This window comes from Rhinopithecus roxellana, chromosome 1, assembly GCF_007565055.1.
Source record: "Rhinopithecus roxellana isolate Shanxi Qingling chromosome 1, ASM756505v1, whole genome shotgun sequence".
Taxonomy (NCBI): domain Eukaryota; kingdom Metazoa; phylum Chordata; class Mammalia; order Primates; family Cercopithecidae; genus Rhinopithecus; species Rhinopithecus roxellana.
Window position 1 is genome coordinate 51,774,680 of NC_044549.1, and position 14,406 is coordinate 51,789,085.

At 42.8% G+C, this 14,406-nt stretch overlaps 1 protein-coding gene across 3 annotated transcripts in view; it reads left to right on the forward strand.

The window, feature by feature from the left end:
- XPC (XPC complex subunit, DNA damage recognition and repair factor) overlaps nt 1-14,406 on the forward strand; it is a 32,833-nt gene continuing 18,427 nt past the window's right edge. The window contains exons 1-7 of one of the 3 annotated variants that reach the window (XM_010384478.2): nt 1-156; nt 5,574-5,769; nt 7,729-7,841; nt 9,893-10,016; nt 11,038-11,122; nt 12,708-12,865; nt 13,360-13,480. In XM_010384478.2, coding sequence (XP_010382780.1) covers nt 57-156; nt 5,574-5,769; nt 7,729-7,841; nt 9,893-10,016; nt 11,038-11,122; nt 12,708-12,865; nt 13,360-13,480 — 897 coding nt within the window. In that variant the 5' untranslated portion in view covers nt 1-56. Of the gene's footprint in view, nt 157-2,977; nt 3,111-5,573; nt 5,770-7,728; nt 7,842-9,892; nt 10,017-10,421; nt 10,782-11,037; nt 11,123-12,707; nt 12,866-13,359; nt 13,481-14,406 lie in introns of those variants that run through there. The other 2 variants (XM_030919039.1, XM_030919393.1) reach the window with 2 other exon arrangements.

Consider the following 14,406-nt stretch of genomic DNA (forward strand, 5'->3'; position numbering starts at 1 on the left):
AACGCATCGCGGCCTGGTGCGTCACATGCGAAGTGGATTTTTCCTGGACAAGCAATATGGCTCGGAAGCGCGCGGCCGGCGGGGAGCCGCGGGGACGCGAAACGCGCAGCCAGAAGTCCAAGGCCAAGAGCAAGGCCCGGCGTGAGGAGGAGGAGGGTGAGAGCGTGGCCCAGCGGGCTTCGCGGGAGACCCTGCCGGTGGGCGGAGGAGGCCCAGAGGCAGGGGCGGCGGGAGTCCAGACGCGGAGGCTGGGTGGAGGTTGCTGCGCGCGTTCCGCGCCGTGGGGGCAGCACGGCAGGCCGCGCCTGGCCCTCTCCGCTGTCCCTGCGCCTTTGTCGTCTGCACCCAGAGCGGCTTCCCGTGAGCCTTGCCCGACCCAAGCTCCTGCGTAGCTTCTTTCCCGCTCCCCGTTGTCCAGAGGATACAGCGCAGATGTTCAGGGTTGAACGCGGAGAAGGCAGTTATTTGTATCCCAGGAAAACGGACGGACGGACCAGGACGTAGAGGGATGCAGTGTGCTGACTCCCGAATGATAACTTCAGCTGAGTCTCGCCCAGAGTTCCACAGTGGGATCCCACCTGACTTCCCCTTGTGGATATTGGATAGGCTTCTTACATTTGTCATGGACAGTGCAGAGCTCATGGTCTTCCCCTTCAAATCTATGCTTTCCTCCGTTTTTCCAGTCTCAATACTTGTTATAAAGCAAAGTCCACCTTTTTCTTATGTGCACACATCCAGTCCCGTCAGCAAGTCCAGTCAGTTCAGCCTCAGACTGTATTTCAAATTTGTCCACTTGTCTTCATTTCCATGGCCACAACCCCTGTCCAAGTCACCATCACCTTTCAATTGAGTGACTGCCGTTTTCTCTTTACTGGCCTCCCAGCTCTGCATCCAGCAACCCAAATAATCTTTTTTTTAAAAAAAAATCGTGCCATGCTCCTGCTTTAAACTCTCCTTGGTTTTCCATTGCTCTTAGCTTAAAATCCAATTGTCTTATCCTGGCCTGCAAGATGCTACATGTTTTGGCTCTTGCTCCCTCTCCTGTTTCTCCTACCACTTGTTTCTTTGCCAGATACCCTCCTCATTAGCCTCCTTTCTCTTCCTCACATATGCCAAGTTATTTCTTGAGCCTTTTCCTTTAATGTTCCTTCGGCCTAGGGTGACCCCCCACCATGGCTTTTGCCAGGGCTGATTTCTTCAAATCTCAAGTCAGACATTCCTTGAGCAAACTAAGGTGGTCCTTCCCAGATACCCCGCGGATACTGAAACCTGTGATGCTCAAGTACCTTATGTTTCCTCAAGTGGCCTCGTGTTTCCATGTAACCTATGCGCATACTCCGACATACTTTAAATCATCTCTAGATCACTTATAATATCTAATACAATGTAGATGCTGTGGAAATAATTGTCATACTGTATTTTTAAAATTTGTGGGTTTTCTTTTTCTCGAAATATATTCATCTGTGGTTGGTTGAATCTGTGGATGCGGGGCCCATCGATTGGTAGGGCTAAGTGCTAAATAAATATTTTTTATTTTTTATTTTTTTCGGGATGGAGTCTCACTCTGTCACTGAGGCTGGAGTGCAATGGCATGACCTCTGCCTCCCAGGTTCAAGCGATTCTCCTGCCTCAGCCTCCTGAGTAGCTGGTATTACAGGTGACTGCCACCATGCCCGGCTAATTTTTGTATTTTAGTAGAGATGGGGTTTCGCCATGTTGGCCAGTCTGGTCTCAAACTCCTAACCTCAGGTGATCCATTCGCCTCGGCCTGCCAAAGTGCTGGGATTATAGGCATGAGCCACTGTGCCTGGCCAATAAATATTTTAAATAATTGCAAAATGCAGGCTGTAGAAGGAATTTCTGGGTCTCCTGAAATAACTGGGTAGATTAGGTAACCAGAAAAGACTATCACACTCGATTCTGTGTTTCTATATCGATTATAACTTCATCATCCATTTGAAAATAATCAAATGGTAATAATTGCTAAACTTAGAAGGTGATTTACCTCATATGTAATATTTTGAGTTCCATTTTATTTATTTACTCATTCATTCAAATAACATATTTTGAGTACTATGTGCTGCACATGAATGAGGTGACATGGGAAATAAACATATCTTGGAGGATCATAGAGTAGTGTTAACATGACATTTGCATGTAAGATACTTAAGGCAGAGTGTGCTAAATACTGTGGAAGAAGGTACAAGGCTTTGTAGCTTCCAAAGGATTAATCAAGTTTGACTAGCGTGATCGGGGAACGCTTTCTAAAGTTGTTTGATCTGTGATTTAAAGGATGGTTTTTATTTTAGCAAGGGGTCACAAAAAAGGGGCTGGTATTCTAGTCAGAATGTAATTTGGATATATGGCAATTAAAAATTAAAGGTTGTAATCTGATGGAAATGCTACCTGCATTCCTCCCAGCTCAACACTTCACCTGGGTTCCAGCTTGGTAGAGCTTCAATTCTTAGTTATATGCACTTGGGTGAATTATTTTGAACAAATATTTTAGCTCTTCTAAACTTCTTCTATGAAATATAATAACTGCCTTACAGGGTGGCTGTGAGTTTTCAATGGGATAGCATATAAAGCCAAGAGCTTTAGCTTTACCCATGTTAGGTAATTAGTTGGGCTAGCTGGTGTCATTCAGCCTAAATGGAGGTAAGGATGCACCCAAGTTTACTCTGCTAGCCAGAGGAGCTAGCAGTCAGTTCTCAAGGCAGCTTCCAGATCTGCAGAGTTACAACTTTTGTTGTGGTTTGGTGGTTTGTTGGGGAAGCATAGACTTAGCAAGTGTGGTTTGGGCTGCAGGTGACAATAATTTGGTGACTGTCAGTGTAGTTTCTAACACTGTAATAGTGTAGGTTTTAACAGCACCCCTGTACATGCAAATGAAGGTGATACTTGGCTGCTTTCGACAAATAGGAAAAAAGAAAACAGGCTTCCACGTGATTTCCTTTGTGTTACTAAAGCACCTCTGGTTTCTTTGCGTTTCTTCTCTATGTTAACACCTTCGGTGATAATCCGTTAACTCCTTCAACAGCTGTTTATTGAGCGCCTACTATTTTCAGGCACTGTTCCAGGTACTAGGATAATAGTGGTGAACAAGACAGGTGAGGCACCTACTCTCATGATTATAATCAGGGGGGAGGGGTAAGTAGAGCAGATAACAAGTTGAAGAAAAACAGATTCACATAATGGTAAGAGCTATCACCCTGTGTTTAGACTGCTGTGATAAAACTTATTTGGGTACGTAACAGAAAATGCTTCTATAGATGGAAAAAAAAAATCCTCGAACTTAAATGGGGCTGGGGAAGAGGCAGCTAAATGGGAATCAGTGTCAGGGAAGGCCTTTGTAAGGAGGTGGCATTTTGAGGCAGTTAGTGTAATTTTGAGCCATTCATAGGACGTTCTGGGGACAAGAGTTCTAGGCAGAGAGAACAGTGTGTTTAAACACTCTTAGGAGGGAATGAACTTGGCCAGTTGCCTGGACACAGTGAGTGAGGGGCTGGGTAGGAGAAGTGGGCAAGGGCCTGAGCTTGGATACCAAGCTAAGGAGTTGGAATTTTATTCTGAGTGCTGTGAGTTGCTGCTGGAAGGTTTACTCCAGTGTTCTTATTAAATCCCAGTAGATGGGCAAGCAGACCACAGTGGTAATTCCTGCCCTACTGAAAGAACGCTGAGCTCAAGGAGGCTGCTTAGGCATATTAGATCACTCAAGATTTTGGAGAGTCCTGGAAAAGAGTCTCTAGATGCTTAGGGACCAAAGAATAGCAAAGAATAGAAAGTCACCCATGAAATAATGGTCTGTTTCCTTCTAGTCTGTTTTTTACATAGCAGAAAGCATGCTGTAAAATCAACTTTGCATGATTAACATTACATCATCTATCGTTTATCTTAAAGGGTGACTCAATTATATTTTGTTGTGTGGCTCTGCCGTAAGTTACTTAACAATTATCTCATGGTTGTACGTTCAGATTATTGTTAGATGCTTTTGAATACTATAAACATCCTTTTGATTCAGTTTTGTGTTTCCTTTTCCCCCCTTTCCTTTTTAACTCCTCTACCTTTCTCTTCAAACACAGAAATAAAAGCTATGCTTTTTAACTAACCAGAAAAGTTTGTGATGCCTCTGAAGTATCCTCCTACCTGCTTTTTTTTAGATTAGTAGAAATTGAAGTATTTCGCATCTTTGCCTGTTAGAGGGCTAAATACCATTGTAAGATCCAGAAATTTTAATTTTAGGGCCACCCTCCTCAAACTGTCAAATCTTAAGTTTTATGCAGCCTCTGGCCTTGGAATAGGCAGTCTGTTCTCAGATTTGAAAAAATTAATTTTGAAATATTTTGTACTTCAAAATTTTTCCTTATTTTTTGGTTTCCACTAAAATGTTTAAAAATGGGAGTACATAAATTCCTTTTTTATAAAACATTTAAAGAAACAACAGAATCAGTGATTTATCTAGCATTAAAAGAAATGCTTCTTTGATATGAATTTTATTAATATTTAATAATGATTTCATCTAGATCAGAAGGGAGAGTCTTTTTTCCCTCATGCAAAAGTATATTCTTGTGGAATATAAATACCTATCCAGAGAGTCAGCAAGGCAAACAATGAAAAGACTGAATTATTAAATACTCTTATATTTTCGGTTAATGTTGCAATCCCTTATGGAACCTCAATAAAAGGTAGAGTATTTTTATTTTCTAAAATTAATTGAAGCAGAGTCATGCAAAGACAAAAGAGGATTTATTTCAGATACAAGATAATTTGTGTGAATATATTTGCAAAATAGAAAACTATCCTTCTCTGCCATATTATTTATTAAAACTAAACTATTAATATTATTATATGTAAATAAACCATAATTTTAGATGCCCCAATTTGACTAAAACCAGCAGCTTATGCATTTATTTCCTTTTAACAAAAAATAATTATTTTAAGAAAATACTTTTGAATTATTGCTGTCTTTTTCCAACTGTAAGTTTGCTGAGGTGGTTGGTATATGAGTGCCATTTGGGTTACATTGGAAAGCTTTCAGAGCAGTATGTGTTTTGAGCAGTTTGGTCTTGAAGGTTGGCAGAAATGTAGATTAATAGTAATGATGTTGTGGTAAAACTTGGACATGTTTATGTACTTAACATTTTACTTAAGAGGAGTGCAGTATCCCTAAGACAAACAATTAGTCTTGGCAGATGATAAATAAATAGGGTGCTAATTAATGGATGTTGTATTTTCTTGGCAGGAATCTTGTATTTTCCTTTCCAGGATGTTGTATTTTCCTGGCTGACATTTAAGATCTGGAAGTTAGGTTTTATTTGAGTCCTGTGGTATTTTCTGTAGTCATAGGAGAAGTAAAGTGCTGATAAAGGAAAATGGTTTTTACTATAAACATAGACTAGCCGCAGGTGGGTAGAGGCTGAGAGCTGATTGCTGACCAGACAGGGCATGGTGAACAGGTGATGGAGATCGGGTTTGGAGACAGATCATAGAGCCTTTTCATGCCCTTGCCCATAAGCTGCACTGCCTCCACCTTTCCTTCCACCCCTCACCTCATGTTCTGTATGGTCACCTAGATGCCTTTGAAGATGAGAAACCCCCAAAGAAGAGCCTTCTCTCCAAAGTTTCACAAGGAAAGAGGAAGAGAGGCTGCAGTGATCCTGGGGGTTCAGCAGGTGGTCCAGCAAAAAAGAAAGTGGCCAAGGTGACTGTTAAATCTGAAAACCTCAAGGTTATAAAGGATGAAGCCCTCAGCGATGGGGATGACTTCAGGTGAGATGCCTGCAAAGCTTTGTCTCAGGTCTTGATTTTTCTCATCAGAGAATTGTAATGAAAACCTCTATTCTTACTTATCACTGGGGTCCATGGAAGATTGGATCTTTAAGCTCTTCTAGGTACAACTCAGACCTGTAAGAACTGGAAACTTTACAGGTAAGAACAGTGACAGCGTGTAGAAAGTGATTTATTCATGCTTCCACATCCAGACAGTGGCAAAAACAGGAGAACCCAGGTCTTCTGACTCCTGGTCCAGTGTTCTTTCTACTACACAAAAATATTAGATATAACACAAAATATTTACCTGCCATTTCAGCTTTATCTCATACTACTTTCCTCAAGCACGCTCTTCTCTGGCCCACCTGGACTTCTCATCATTCACTGAACACATTCTCGTACTTTCTGCACCTGCATTGTGCTCATGGTATTCCCTCTACCTGGAGTGCTTGCTGGCTTCCATCTTGAAGATGCAGATCCTGAAACCACCTACTCTAGAGGCTTCACTGATTCTTCCCCCTTCTCTCCTCTGATTTCCTGCAGTGCTTCTAGGGAGTGTGATATGTGTACCAGTTGTTACCATGCCACATACCCAGGCTTACTACCCTGTGACCTCTCAGAGAGCTAGAACCATGTGGAGTTCATTTTCATTGCCCTGTAGCATCGATTGCAGGGCCTTTTATTTGGCAGAAACTGAAAAAGTATTTTTGCAGTGAATGAGCATTTATAGTAATATGTTGTGAACAGTGATTATGAGCCCAGGGAACACTTGGTTATCTGCCTCTAAAACAAATCCTCACTCCCAGCCACCATGCCCGGCTAATTTTTATATTTTTAGTAGAGATGGGGTTCCACCATGTTGGTGTTGAACTCCTGACCTCGGGTGATCTGCCCAGCTCAGCCTCCCAAAGTGCTGGGCTTACAGGCGTGAGCCACTGCGCCTAGCCTCCCCTAGACTTTTCTGAAGAATGCCTCTGAGCTTACTACTTTACAGTTGCCTCCCCTCACTAGTTGAATTGTATCTCCAGAGACATATACATAGAGATAGGCCATGATACTGCCAACGAAAGCTCTGAGTTCCCCTTTCCCTCTCCTCTGAGCACCGACCATGGTCATTTCTGCTATGTTCATTCTAAGGGGAAATTTTTATTGCTGTGGTGTTGAGGGAAAGTGGTACCCTAAAAAAAGAGCGTATTACTAGAGCTCAAGATTGATGATTGGTTATTTTAAATGTTTATGCCAAAATCCTAGATAATATTCTCACTTGGTACCAAGTGCCAGAGTTTACACAAGTTAAAAGTAACTGGATACTCTAGACACATTTTGTATATGAATTTGCAGAAATGTATTACGAATCAGCAAGTACTTAGTCTTGAACCATTGTTTAGCCAACTACTTATCTATGTTATTATCTATTTAGCTAGCTAGCTGTCTATGTATCTTGTTATTTATGACTCACCTATGTGTAGTCACATCCCTGCTTGAAGTTAGAATGCTACGAACTTCAGTCTCCTTACATCATATTTCTTAAAGATGGAAAAGAAGTCTGAGTAGGCTTATAGTAGGATAAGTAAATGTAAATTTTATTCTCTTCTTTCTGGCCTCCAAATGCACGTATATCACACAGATACCACAGTTCTGGAACTCATGTTATTATTTTGGTGTCTTCTAACTTTTCCTTGTTATGTCCAGGCACAGCTATGTCTTCTTTCACACAGATCTAGATTGGAGGTTTTTTGACAGCACATCTGGTATGTATTAGATGATCAGAGCACGTCTTGATGAGATGTTGAGACACGTGTTGATGGAGGAAGTGAGGCTCAGAGCTTACTAATCATCTTTAAATAGTTGCCACAGATTCTCAATAAATAGGAGGGGTTTTAAAAATTCCATTTAGCTTGAATGGAACTCTAGGATATCTGAGCCGCCTTCATCTTCCTTCCTGTGGTCTTTGCACAGGGACTTTCCAAGTGACCTCAAGAAGGCACACCATCTGAAGAGAGGGGCTACCATGAATGAAGACAGCAATAAAGAAGAGGAAGAAAGTGAAGATGACTGGGAAGAGGTTGAAGGTGAAACAACTCTCTTTGTTTTCAGAACTCTTTGGTTCTGTTTGTTTTTTTTTGTTTGTTTGATTCTGTTTGGAGTCAAATCACCAATTGCAATCCTTTTGTTTCCTTTTGAGCTAATTAGACCACAGATAAGGTTGTACTAGGGACTTGCTTTGCTATATATGGAAAAACTCATGGCCAAGTTACCAAAGAAGGCTGTTGACTCTCTTCCTCTGGTGACTGTCAATGGGGTAGATATAAATAGAGAGGCAGCACTATTTAGAAGGAGCACAGGCTTTGAAAGTAGTTAGAACTGGGTTCAGTGCTCAACTTTGCCACTTAGGTAGCAGTGTGAGTGAGTAATTTAATCTTGAGCAAGTAACTTCACCTCTCTGAACTGAGTTTTCTCAGTGGTAACACTCTGTAAACACTGAATGTTTAGTGTGAACCATTCACAGTATAGGCTGTAGGATTATTGTGGGGAAAAGAAAGTTTGCAAATGTAATGGGCCTAATGTATTATACACTCACAGTAAATACCAGCTAATGTTATCATCCCTGATTCCTTCTGTCTGGCCTGACTTTTCCCCACCTTTTTATTTTGAAAGTGTTCAAATTTATCAAAAAAGTGAAAAATGTAATATATGTCCTCTTCACCTAGGTTCATTAACATTTTGCCACTTTGAATGTATGTTTCCCTCTGTAAATATTCATTGTGGAACCATTTGAAAATAAGTTGTAGATATTCTGATATTCCACTGCTGAATACTTCAGCATGCATTTCCTAATAATTAGACATTCTTGTGCATGACAAAATGACCTTATCACACCTAAGAAAATGAAAAATAAGTCCCCAATTATGAAAACATCCTTTATTACTGTTTCTTTTTCTACACCAAGATCCAACCAAGCCTTGTATTTGATCGTTATGTCTCTTCAGTCTCTTAATATAGAGCAGTGGCTCCCGCCCACCACCTTGTTTTGCTTTTCATAGCACTGCCTTTTTTGAAGGGTCATAGTCTTTTGTTTTGTAGACTGTCTCATGTTCTGGTTTTGTCTGATAAACAGTCACACATCTTTTGATGTTGTTAAACTTGTTTCAATATTCCTGTATTTCTTGTAAACTAAATCCAAAGATGTGATTTAATTTTGATTAAACTTTTTTTTTTTTTTTTTTTTTTGGCAAGAATCCTTCCTAGGTGATGCTTTAAACCTCATCTTACATTGATTAAGCCACTTCTAATGTCAGGTTGTTCCTCTTCTAGTCATGCTACCTTTAAGCTAGCTGTACTACCATGTCCTTTTGACATGACCTCATTAGTCTTTGAGAACATTTTTGTTCGGCTTATACTTTTCTTGCTGTAGACTTGAAACCAGCTTCTTTTCTTCAAGAAGCTGTGGTTCATTTTAATAGAGATTCGTGTATAGAGACCAAGATCTGGCATTGGATGCATTCTTTGCCAGTGAGATGTCATGGCTTCTAGGCCTCTTTTAAGGAACTTTTGCTAATGAAGTTTTCAATTAGATCCAGTTCAGCAAGTTCAGTCCTTTTCAGCTACTGTATACAAGCAATGTAGGGTGCGAAGAGGTGAAAAGGATGTATTTCTTGTCACTTTGAGAATGAAAGACGGACACCTAAGTCATGACTCTATACAAAGCAATTTGTGCTAATTGTTATTATAGTGAAATAGAATGCAGAGAAAAGGAGATTATTCTCATTTGACTTTTTTTTTTTTAAAGAGTTTTAAGTATATACATACATGCATGAGTGTCAGCTTTTTAATAGAGGGATCTGTATCTGATTCAACCCAGTATCTCTATGCTTTAGGTCCTTTATCTAAAGACTGCCTGGGTCGTGTGAGGTTAAATGAGACACATGAGTATATAACACTCAGCACAGTGCCTGGCACATGGTAGGACTCAGGGCAGGGCATGCCTAGGGGTCTCTGTGGGCTATCTCTCTCACATTCATGCCTCACTTCCTCCTTCCCAGCAGAACCTTGATTCTGTTCAGTACAGTAGCTTTTATTATTGTTGTTACTATTACTGATTTTTTAAAATGCTTGTTGATAGAACTTAGTGAGCCTGTGCTGGGTGACGTGAGAGAAAGTACAGCCTTCTCTCAATCTCTTCTGCCTGTGAAGCCAGTGGAGATAGAGATTGAAACGCCAGAGCAGGCGAAGACAAGAGAAAGAAGGTAAGCTTAGGCCCTTGCTTCTAGGTTCCTGTCACATGTAGTTGGCAACAGCTGCTGCTTAGGAGGACTTTGGAGAAACTTGTACGGGACCAGGACGGAGTATCAAAGTTTTTGAGAACCTTGGGTCAGGAACCTGATTTACCTTTAGAGACTTGAATGAGACACCTTCGTGTCCTGGCTGGGGTGGGGGATGAGGAGAGGGAACTCCTGTGTGCCAAGGATTGAGCAGGTCATCCGTTATCTTACCTAATCCTTAGAAAAGTGTTATGAATGAGGAGCCAGAGGCTCAGAGACACTAAGTAATGTTTCAGGAGTCACTTAGCCAGTAATTGAGGAGCTGAGACCTAATCCTTCTCATTGACTTGGAATTCACGTTTTCCCTACCATGTCACGCTGCAGGACTTGAGGCAGTGCCCACCGTGGTAGGGAGCCCCTGTCCTTCCCACCATCCTGGAGTACCTCTGCAGCCTCTGATGACCTGGGAATATGGAGCCTCTGATGGCTTGGGAAGTACACTGTGCGATGGGCACATTACTAGGCACAGAAGAGGGAGATAATACAAATCATTCAAGAAGTGTCAAGTTGTCTTGAAGATTCATGGTATACAGACTGAAAGAGATTTTACACTATAACAGTGTCACGTAAATGACGATGTGTTAATTTAACATTAATAAAGGTAATGGCTGCTAAGTAGAGAGTCAATAGTCGGAAGAGTTGGACAGCCAGAGAAGACATCCTGGGAGAAGTGAGCTTTGAGGCATGTAGGTGAGGTGTGGTCTGCTGTTGGTTGAGAGGAGGGTTGTCTGGGTACAGAATGTCCCAGGCCAAGGTTTGCTGATGAGAAGGAGCCAAAGAGCCTGCAGGAAATAGCTGGGTTGCAGATGGACTTGAGTAGCACAGCCTTGTGTAGGGAAACAGGGAGAGTGATTCACTGTCATCCAAGGAGAAGGAATTGCCTGGGGGAGTGGAATCTGGTTTCAGTTCCCCACTTCATTCCCAGATTTTTCACTATGTGTTGCAGTGAAAAGATAAAACTGGAGTTTGAGACACATCTTCGGAGGGCGATGAAACGTTTCAATAAAGAGGTCCATGCGGACACACACAAGGTAAGGATAAGGGATGATGGGGAAGAACTGTTCGTTGTCAGCGGTAAGAGCTTGTGCTCACCGAGGCTTTATTTCTGGCTTTGCTGCTCACTCTGTGGCCATGGCAAGTTTCTTACTCTCTCCGAGCATTTGTGTCCTCATCGGGGAAGTAGGGGTAGTAATAGTGTCTGCCTGGGAGGGTGGTTGTGTATTATAGGTAAGGTAACTTACAGCACAATGCCTGGCATGCAGCAGAGGCTAAATAACGAGTACTTGCCTTCCATCTCTCCTTTCAGCCATTTAATATCATTAATTCTAATCCCAGCTGCAGGCACTGGCTTTTAACTTTACCTGATAATTATTGAACACCTATACACACCTAGCAAGGTGCTTGGCGTGGTGGGGATAGAGACTTGGATAAAGCTTATTTCCTACAATTGAGGAGTATCTGATCTCTAGATGGAACAAGGACTTCCAAACAGAGAAACTCAAGACTATGCCTGGAACAGTGAAAGAGATCAGCATGGCTCTGTGGAGCTGGGCAAGGCTTTATGTAGGAGAAAGGATTAGAGCCGGGTCTAGGAGAAAAAGTTGAAGAATATAGCCAAGTTGTGGAGGGGATGGCAAGGCGCCCAGCTCACCTGCATGTGTGGAGTGTATAGGCTGGGGGGTGGGGGTGAAGGGAGGGCAGACTTTGGTTTCCCTTTGATGGATGGTGGGCTGCCAGAGAGGATAGCGATGGGAGCGGGGAGATGCTTTATGTGCAGCTGCTCCAGAAATCTAGAGGTGCAAGGATGGTGATGAAGTTAGAGAGGGTCGCCTCCTTCATCCAGGCCTGGGGCAAGAAATGAGACAGCTTTGTGCCTTTCACCTCTTGTTGGGTGCTGGAGGTGAAAGAAAGGGAAGATGACTCTCAGGTTTGAGACCTGAGTGAGGAAAGAGAGGCAGCACTATTGATTAAAATAGAGCGACTGTTAGTAGGGGAGGAGGAAGCCAAGGTTGAAGGGAAAATGACGCAAAGCAGTGTGTGAAAAGGGGGAAGAGGCCATATAATCATTTTAGTAGGTGGATGAAGGGTGGGTTTTGGGGTCAAAGGAAGGGCGAAGATGTGGAGCCTGTGACAGAAGGTTGGGCTCAAACACCCAAGGAGGTGGTGAGAGCAGCCCAGTGAGCCCAGTGAGCTGCGTCCCACCACCGGCTTCCACAGGCTTGCCAGCAGTCTCGCCAGCTCCACCCCACTTGCCTTTCCTCCTGATCTCGTGGAGCAAACCCCAGATATGACAGCATTTCATCCAGAAATATTTCAGTATGTATCTCTAAAAGACAAGACCAGAACAAAAACAGTTTGTATTTTGAAAACAAAGCAGTTTGTATTTTGAAGCTTTGAGTTTTGATGATTCCTTTGAAGGAATGAGTATACAGAGAGAAAAAGAGAGGGTGAAAGACAGGCTTGGGAAGTGGCCAATACTAGTATTTTTACTTTCTTATATGTAGAAACGGCAACACATATTTCTTTCCCACAGGATGTCTTGATTTTGGCAGCAAAAGTTCCTCCTGGTCTCTGGCCTTCCTTCCATGCTGCCCCTTCCTCCTTTCCTTTTTACAGGTTCACCTTCTCTGCCTGCTAGCAAATGGCTTCTATCGAAATAGCATCTGCAGCCAACCAGACCTGCGTGCTATTGGCCTTTCCATCATCCCAGCCCACTTTACCAGAGTGCTGCCTCGAGATGTGGACACCTACTACCTCGCAAACCTGGTGAAGTGGTAAGGCCCTCCGCCTGTCCTGCAGAGCTGGGGAGTGTAGGATTTGTGTTTCTCTCAGAGGCTGGGTTCAGATCACTTCCACAGACCTTCCCTGAGGTGGTAGCTATGGATCAGGTGGTGGGCATGGCATTGAAGATAGAGAAATGCCAGGCATGATCTTGCCCTGGTGTAGCTCCCAGACTGGTGGGGAGACAAATACATACCAAGTAATTACAGGGTGGCATGAGGAGTGCCCTGAAAGGGGTGTTCTGGGAACTGCAGGCTCACAGAGCAGGGGCGCTTGTCTCAGCTGGGAGGTCTGGGAAGGCTCCCCAAGGAGGTGAAGTCTGAGCTGGGTCTGCGGTGATGAAAGGAGTTAGCCAGACAGGCTGGGGAAAGTAGGACAGGGGTAGGCGGGTCTCACGATTCACTCCCTCTTTTGATTTTCTTGGCTGTAAGTGAAGATTCCCCTTTGCCCTGACCTCTGACACAAGGAACGCCTGCTTTCTCTCCAGGTTCATTGGAACATTTACAGTTAATGCAGAGCTTTCAGCCAGTGAACAAGATAACCTGCAGACAACATTGGAAAGAAGATTTGCTATTTACTCCGCTCGAGATGACGAGGAATTAGTCCATGTAAGTGGTTCCATCCAGATCACTGTTTTTTATCAGTACTGGTAACTAATGATAATGGCAGCCACGTGCCAGATGCCATTCCTAGTGTGTTACCAACACTACCTTAGTCCTCATAATGACGTTGATAGCTGCTGAAGCTCAGAATAGCTACTTGATGCCTCTAAGATCTTTTCCTTGGTGAGCCTGAGAATCGAGATTGGGATTGGAGTCTGAGTGGCAGGCCTGCGTGCTTTCCTCCCTGTCGCCTCTAGTGCTGGTGTACCAAAAAGCCCATAATTTTTGGTCAGATGTGCTAGAAATATTTTCATTAATTATTCCAATTTTGTCTTCAAAAGTCCCAAGGAAATGTTTTTTCAAATGGGATGCTGAAGTCCTTGAGAATGTGTTTTTGTATCTCACATTTGGGTGATGACACTGGCAGGCAGCAGTGCAGTGAGGAGGGTTCTGTCCATAAAAAAGAATCGTGATAGCAGAGTGCTCCAGGGACAGGCAGGCTTTATCAAATGCCTACAGGCACCTGTAGGTAAGGCTCTGTCTGAATAAAACAAAAACAGAGATCGAAATGTGGTTTTATCCCTAGAAGATTCCTATTAATCCATACAGTTCAATCTGGAAGTCCCAGATTCTCTGGAGAAAAAGACCAGATTTTTCATATCTGTAGAGGCCAAATGGTTGACATCTTTAGTTCTCTTCTTCTGTATTGCTTTTAAAAAGCCTAAGATATTTGGCAAGGCTGATGATGATGTTATAATATACTGCCCAAAGAAAACCTTTTTTTTTTCTTTTTTTTTTGAGACAGAGTCTCTCTCTGCCACCTAGGCTGGAGTGCAGTGGTGCGATCTCAGCTCACTGCAACCTCCACCTCCCAGATTCAAGTGATTCTCATTCCTCAGCCTCCCAAGTAGCTGGGATTACAGGTTCGCACC